Here is a 7,330-nt window from a genome sequence, read left to right on the forward strand (position 1 = left end):
AACTCAGTCCCAGACCCAGTTTGATTCAGCAAGGTAGACTACGAGCACGCCGCGGACTCCTCCTTTTCCTACTTCTTCTCCTCCTCTTTTCCCCGGCATGAGGTCATCTGGAGGCAGAGCTCGGGGAACAAAGTCCGCGTCCTCCCTCCTCCCACTGGAAAAGCATCGTGGACATGAAAGGAAGCAGGAGATAGAAGCCGCAGGGTTACAGGGACAGAAATGTAGTATATAGCCCACACGAGATTCCATCAAAAAAAAAAAAAAAAAAGAAACATTAAAATGTTATACACTTTCCTGATCCCAAATAAATACAAGTTGTAATACAATTTTAGCTAGGTTTGTGCGTGGAAAATATTGTTTAAAGCTACTCACCACTGTTTTTTCTGAAATCAGTCATTTTCTTGATATAATCATCTAAAAAAAAAAAAAAAGTTATAAACGGCAGGTTTTCTATTTGTTTTACTATTTTGTGAATGTTGTAAATTCTACACTCCCAAAACCAATCATAAGTCTAGTGACATCACATAAGGCTGCTGATTAGCTTCCCCCTACACACTTGTGTTTATTCCCTCCCTTTTTTCCTCTTTATTCCCAGTCCATGCCTGTGTTGGTTGTCAGATGTTACTAAGAACAATGTGGGTATTTGATTTAGCAATTTGAAGTACATTTTTTTTATAAATGTTGTTATACTGCACACCTCAGCTTGTACTGACCATTTACTTTATGTTGCCTGTGAGGTCACTATCCATATAGTGTCAGAGGATTGTTTTCCGGCATATATAAATATATATATATACACACACACACACACACACACGCACACACACACACACACACACACACAGATATGGAAAGTGAACAGTTTAACCCTCCTGTTATGTTCGTTTCTGAGGTGCAGCAATAACGTTCCTGGGTCAATTTGACCCACAACATAACAGGAGTGTTGAGTTCTGCAGGCAATCATTGTTTCCTTCAGTTTATAGTATGGCTTCGGGACTCATCTGAGTCAAGCTTTGGCCCAAAGATTTAAATCTGAAGCCCTGCAACTCAAATAAAGCTTCACTTGCATAGGTTCGTTTCGTTTCCTCAGGCCCCAGAGGTAGCTTGATTTTTGTGCGATCTGTGATTAAGCCAAATAAACAAAAAGCAGAATTTGCTTCTTTTTTTTTTTCTTTTTTTTTTGTTCCTTCAGAGTAGTTTTAGATAAGCAATCTATTTTTGGTAAATGTTGTGGTGAAATCTTTACTTCTTTAAAAAGAAATACACCATAGATAGCAAAGAAATTCTGTTAAACAAACAAAAACTATACATGGTTTTCATTAGAAACAATATCTTCAAACACATATTTCTTCAATGTACAAATGAAAAACAGTGTAGTCATGCCACAACAAATAAAGCATATAATGGTATGGTAATTAATCATGCAATGTACATGCAATTTACAGAGACCAGTTAATGTGGCAGCCATCTTTCTGGACTATGTGATGAGCACAGGGAGAACAGACATGTTTTATGTGAAACCTTCGTATTGCGAGGCAGCAAAGCCAACTAATGCAGCCCAACTTTGTAAATTTGTTCTGTTGAGACTTTCAAGCACACAATACTAATACAACCTTCCTTTGTGAAAGCATTGCTTCAGTGTTTGCTGACAGTAGTTAGTTTGTCACTGCAGATCTTTCACATTGTTTTTTAAACTTGGAACTGAAACACCGTTAGTTTACTTTCAGATGCAAATTGCATTGAACTGTTTTTTTTGTTGTTGTTGTTGTTTTTTTGGGGGGGGTTTATTCCCCACCTCAAATTACTAAAACCAACATCCTAGTCTTTAGATTTTAGTGACTAAACGTCTCATAGGCTGACATTTACCTGTCTCTAGAGAGGAATAATCAAAAGAATAGTATTGTTTAGTTTGTCACAATGACTCAATTTATTCTGCGCAAATCAAGTGTAATAAAATGTTCATATTCTGAACATTTGTGAAATGCAAATGTTATAATTTTGGATGTAGCTAGTATTGATCCAGTATCTCTTTTCAACCGAGCTATTCTTTTCTCTCCTGATTGCATTGACAGTTTTTGCCCAGGTAATAGATCAATACATTGATTAAACAAGATAAATGCACTGTAACAGTATGATCAATTGTCATACTGAGTCTGAGAAAGATGGAAAATTAACTGTTACTTTCGTGAATATATAGGAGTGTTTAAAAAAGAGCATTATTGGATGAAGCATGAACAGCCAAGGTGTCTCTGTAAATCCACCCATGCTGTTCTGTCCTTGTATGTGGTGCCCTCTGGAGGCAATACAATTGTATGCAATTTGAAAGAATGATGGGAATACGTCAGCATCATGTTTTTCTCTCTATCATCCCTTGTGACAAAGCCACCACACAGGGGGAGGGGGGTTTTCTCTGCTGTGGCGATGTGAGTTCCAGGGCCCCTCATGGGCCCTCATTGGCAGTGAAATGCCCCATGCCTGCAGGTCAGGGGACCACCGGCTGCTCTGACTCCTCAAACAGACCTGAGGAGGTCTCTCAACTTTGCACACAGATGGCATCAAAGGCGTGCACGAACAGCATGAAGGTCACAGAGGGATCTGATGTCAGCACATTGTGTTCACAAGGCGACTGTTGTGTACGTTCCCAGCAAACAAATGAGCAGATATTGTTTGTGGATCTGTCCACAGAAACAGAAACGGGGCACAGACTGATTTTGGGGCTGGGGTTGGAGGAGATGATGTATTTTCAAACTTACAAGGTTGTAACTAATCCCGTCAGACACATAGAGCTGCAAAGTTGAGTGTTTCCAAAAAGAGTTCTGCAGGTTTCTTATAAAAGCTTGGAATCAAAAAGAGTTTTTTTTTTCCATTACATTTATTATACAAGAGGTGGGATACACAGAGGATGAGAAGATGCACCCTAAATCCCAAATACAATATAATCCTTAGAGTTGTAGAACTAATTTTATGGTGTGATTTTTTTTTTTTTTCCAGATTTGCCACTAAAAAGTGGTTCTGATGCAAAACTGACTGTCAAATAAATTTTCTTGCATAGAACTAAACAGGCTGCTTGTCCCAACATCGGTTTTTGTTGTGGTAAAAATCAGACTTCATTCTGTATCTCCCTATTTTTTCGTGGTCTGTTTAAGGCCCTTTCTGGCATCATTATATAAGATAAACTTCCAAGTCTTGCATTTTTTGCAAGTGAGAGTTATTCCATGAGCCTCTGCAACAATAGCTAAACAGTTTTCTAATCCAACTAATTTTTTGCAGATTTCGCATGGAAGGTAAAATGTGAACATATTTTATGTCTTTCCTTTGTTTCCTCTTAACCATAGCTAATCCCCAATTGTATATTTAACCAGGAAAGTCGCATTGACATGAAAAACCTCTTTTTCAATGTAGATCTGGTCAAGAATTCTTGACCAGATCTACATTGAAAAAGAGGTTTTCCACTTCGAAGTGGGAAAAGTCAACTGTCCTCTCAAATTCCCTGTTGCTAAGACAAAGCTAGCCTGTTAAAAATCTTCAACATCATTTTCTGCATCACATTTATTTTATTCTTTTAGAAACCTGCATGATTTACTTGCCAGATGTATTGGCCAGGTCCATGAACATAAACAAAGAATTAAACTTCCATTTCACATCAGATGCACAGTGTTCTCCATTCAGATTACTGGCTTATGCAGAGCTGATCCAGTCATTTCAATTCCATGTGTTGGAGCAAACATGCATGATACCTGTAGTACTGAGAGTTAAACTTACTGTATGCATTTTGTTCTTGGCCCCAGCTTAGAAATTGTATTTTGGCTCCATCTAGTGGGCGTCTCTACTCAATGGAAATTGCACACACACAAAAAAAAAAAGACATTCAAACTGCAATAGCATATTTATTTTTTTATACAAATCTACAATGCAGAGTTTAACGTAGAGAGCCTATAAACAAAAGAAGAGGCTTTTTAAGCTTCACCTACATGCCTCTAATCCATTAATCAAGTTACTTTAACCCATCTGCCATGCATTCCCCCCATAAACAGTCAGCAAGCAAAATTACAGCATTTTCAAAAAGATTAAAAGAAAATAAAAATAAAAAATAAAAAAAAACAGCTGAACATCATGATTCTTCTTCAAAAGCTTAGCACAAAAGGAAAGTTGTTTTTCTTCTAAACGGTAAATGGTTTAAATCAGCACCTCACAGAGAACCTGCCACTTCCCCTCAAGAGTTTAACGTTTGACAACAGACTGAACACAACAGGCTCTGGGGTATTCTTAGGCAAATTCACCACTTCCTGGGCTGCTGGATGCAGAAGGTCCGGGGGCAGTGAGACCTTTCCACAGCAGGGCGCACCTTGCTGTGCCTCACGCTCACAGGGGTCTCTGGAAAGTCATGACTCAGCTGTAAAATATCAAGCAGAGGTTTTTATAAATTAGCAACTATGGAAATCTAGACGGAATTCAATTAGGCAAGCCAAATAAATAGATTCTGTTTTATTATTATTATTTTTAACCTTGTCAAGAGTCCCAGTCAGAAGAAGCCCGACTTGTTGCATCCTGTTGGAGGTGGCAAGAGACCGGCTGCACAGGTTTGAAGAAAAGAAAAGAAAAACAAACGAGATTCACTTAATTAGCCAAGGCTTCTTAGTTCAGCCAGGGCAGTGGCGTAGGGCTGTACCTGAGTTTATCAGACCTCTTTGTCTCTTTCTCAGGAGTCCCATGGGCAGATCCGTCCTCCAGGGTTTTCTTGGCAACTCGTTTTCCTCCTGCCTTCACTAACGACGATAAAATATAAAAGGGGTGTTCATTTCAGTTCTGACTTTATGCATTAGATGTACAAATAAATGTAACTTGTTTTAAAATGTGGCCATTTAAGGTATTCTGCTGGGTTACTCGAAAGTTTGAAAGAACGCGAGTTGCAGAATGAGTTTTAAGTCAGTGGGCGGGGCTAAAATGGATACAGAGGAGCCCATTGGTTTGCAATAACAGGTTTACCAATCATTCGCAAGGGGGAGTGTCTGACGAGCCCAAAATCATTTCGAGAAGGACTGTAGCAGAACAAAAATATGTACGGAATAATTTGATTTATCTGAGATGAACTAAACTGTTTTTAATTAATGGGTTTCTGAAGTAATGTGCATTTCAATGATTTTGTGTATTTAAATATTTACACAAGTTTAATTTTAGTTGCATGTTTTAAAAAATAAATGAGTAAAGTTATATTTTGGATCTTGGCAGATTTGAAACCTCGATGCATTAGCATTAGAAACTAAGCTGCCGCAGTAAACTGATTAACACCTTGTGTGCAAACTGCGCCCGCAGGAGCGGAGTTGTCACGCTTTTTTACGCCACAAGGCCTTTAAAAAAAAAAAAAAAACATCCGACAACATCCGGACGCTTTTCAGCAAAACGTCTTGCAGAGAGGTGAACTAATAATAATGCAACCCAACAAACTTGGAAACCAGAACTATTTCAAAACCGCAGGAGCAAAGTCGAGCTATTGTGTGTTTTTCTGCATGACTGTGTATCTGGGTCAGACAGCACAAGGACAAAAACGCTTTGATTAAACCTAAAAACAACAAAACAAGCACCTACAAAAGTTGATGTGAACATCTGTTTACCTGCTGGCGGGTGCCCAGCTTTGAGCAGATGAGCGTCTTTTGCTCCGGATTTGGAGAGTTGTTGCACCATTTTGTTGGAAAGTTTCCGCAGCGCAGAGAAGATCCGCAGCAAAGTGCTGTGAACGCCCACTCGCTTGTTTTTATGCTCAGAATCTACAGGAAGCCGCAGACACGCCCATCATTTCAATCTTTCTCTCTCTCTCTCTTTAAAAACAAACAGATGTTGAAACTATTTAAGAAGAACTGAAACCAGAAGAAATGAAGCCAGAAGAACACTGGTTGAGTGTTCTCAAACACTCAACCAGTTTGTTTCACTTGTTGTTAATAACGTGTAGTTTTCTTGCAAAAGTGGCTTCCCTCTCATCTTAAGTTTTTTTTTTCCTCTCAGTGATATGCTCTAGACATTATGCACATAGCCAACCAAAGCTGTGGCTTTTTTTTTTTTTTTCCAAATGGGCCTATAGAAAAGTAATCTCACCTGAAAAGGTTTCCTCTGTTTATATTCTGACTTTTCCAGACATACAATTAAAATTTCCATTTGACATAGATCTGAATCTTATGAAATGGGAGGCAACTTAAGAAAAGGCTATTTCACCATTTTTCTCTGGTCTTTTACTCACAAACCAGGTTCCGTTCAAAGCTACTCATATGTGCTAGACTAATATTCTATAAAATAAGAAGTGTGAGTTATTAAATATGTATTGAATTCACGAAACTAAAATTGGCACTGAATTTTTTCATTGTTGGCATTTAGACGACAGTGACTTTCAAAATCAAGAACTCTCCAACTACAAGGTTTGCCTCAATTTTTTTAAAGTGTATTTTATTTGAGTTGTATTGTTTTAAATTGCAAAGTTACCCATAATTTTTAAACTTTTTTTTTTTTTATTATTATTTTACAAGTAAACACCTGAAAAATTGTCAGCTTTCACCTCGGTACCCATAAAGCCTAGTGCAACCATTTTCTTTAAGTGGTCACCTAATAAGTTAATGGAATTCACCTCAATATGAATTTGATTGTTTTCTTCTGGCACCAATTTCATTTCCACTTGATGACAGTAATGCACGTTCACACTGGCTGCCTAAAAACATCCGCGAAAGAAAAAAAGGAAAGAGGCAATCCTGGAAAAAAAAAAAAAAAAACATCCAGCAAGTTTATGAACCAGTCAAGTCTGTACTGATTTCTCCTAGAATTTTCTTTGAAAACTTATATTGTTTTCTTCTGTTTTTTTATTCAAAAAAGGATGCTTCGGTGCTCATGTGAGGCTTGATCTGATGAAAGACCATAAACAACGATGTCGTAGTGTATCTGACTTCATTGCATCGTCATTAAGTTCTATAAGATAAGTTTTATTAGATTTAGTTGCATATGAAATCCCTCACTCATGATAAGGTCCGAAGAAGCTAAACTGAAAGCATCAGCTGAACTTGAGCAAGTTGTTAGAAAGAGACCTGCAGGTGGATAAATTTATTTTTGGTAGAGTACAAATAGAACCTTACGTGTTTTATCGTGGAAAGTAATAATTCCTTTCAGCTCGCATTTCTTTCAGCCACACCTTTTCCAGAGCATCTGCCTACCTTCATTAATCAGGCAGCTGATCAAAAACAATGCTAAAAAAGAAGTTCCTCTTCATTTGAAGCAATCTGAAAAAACAACAACAAAAAAAAAAAAACAGGAAAGCTGGTGAAAAATTTGTATCCACAAAGTTTTTATATGG

The 7,330-nt window shown here is 37.8% G+C and overlaps 1 protein-coding gene across 2 annotated transcripts; it reads right to left on the minus strand.

Annotated features, from left to right (window-relative positions):
- Nucleotides 1-3,867: 3,867 nt before the first annotated feature.
- Nucleotides 3,868-5,735, minus strand: LOC103134383 (death-associated protein-like 1-A). 2 transcript variants are annotated; one of them, XM_007546613.2, is made up of 4 exons: nucleotides 5,613-5,735; nucleotides 4,685-4,766; nucleotides 4,506-4,572; nucleotides 3,868-4,393 (listed from the first exon to the last, which is right to left on the minus strand). In XM_007546613.2, exons 1-4 carry the CDS (start codon nucleotides 5,680-5,682, stop codon nucleotides 4,277-4,279), a joined length of 336 nt encoding a protein of 111 aa, XP_007546675.1. In that variant the 5' UTR covers nucleotides 5,683-5,735; the 3' UTR covers nucleotides 3,868-4,276. The 2 variants fall into 2 exon arrangements, with proteins under 2 accessions (XP_007546675.1, XP_007546674.1); XM_007546612.2 differs by having other exon boundaries at nucleotides 4,670-4,766.
- Nucleotides 5,736-7,330: the final 1,595 nt, after the last annotated feature.

The sequence above is a fragment of the Poecilia formosa genome, unplaced genomic scaffold (genome assembly GCF_000485575.1).
Source record: "Poecilia formosa unplaced genomic scaffold, Poecilia_formosa-5.1.2 Scaffold16, whole genome shotgun sequence".
NCBI classification, from domain to species: domain Eukaryota; kingdom Metazoa; phylum Chordata; class Actinopteri; order Cyprinodontiformes; family Poeciliidae; genus Poecilia; species Poecilia formosa.

Coding starts and splice junctions, on each gene's coding strand:
- LOC103134383 (XM_007546612.2), bottom strand. CDS start 5,682: ATGGTGCAACAACTCTCCAAATCCGGAGCAAAAGACGCTCATCTGCTC. Junction 4,767..5,612: donor AGCTGGGCACCCGCCAGCAG/GTAAACAGATGT, acceptor TATCGTCGTTAG/TGAAGGCAGGAGGAAAACGA. Junction 4,573..4,669: donor AAGAGGTCTGATAAACTCAG/GTACAGCCCTAC, acceptor AAACCTGTGCAG/CCGGTCTCTTGCCACCTCCA.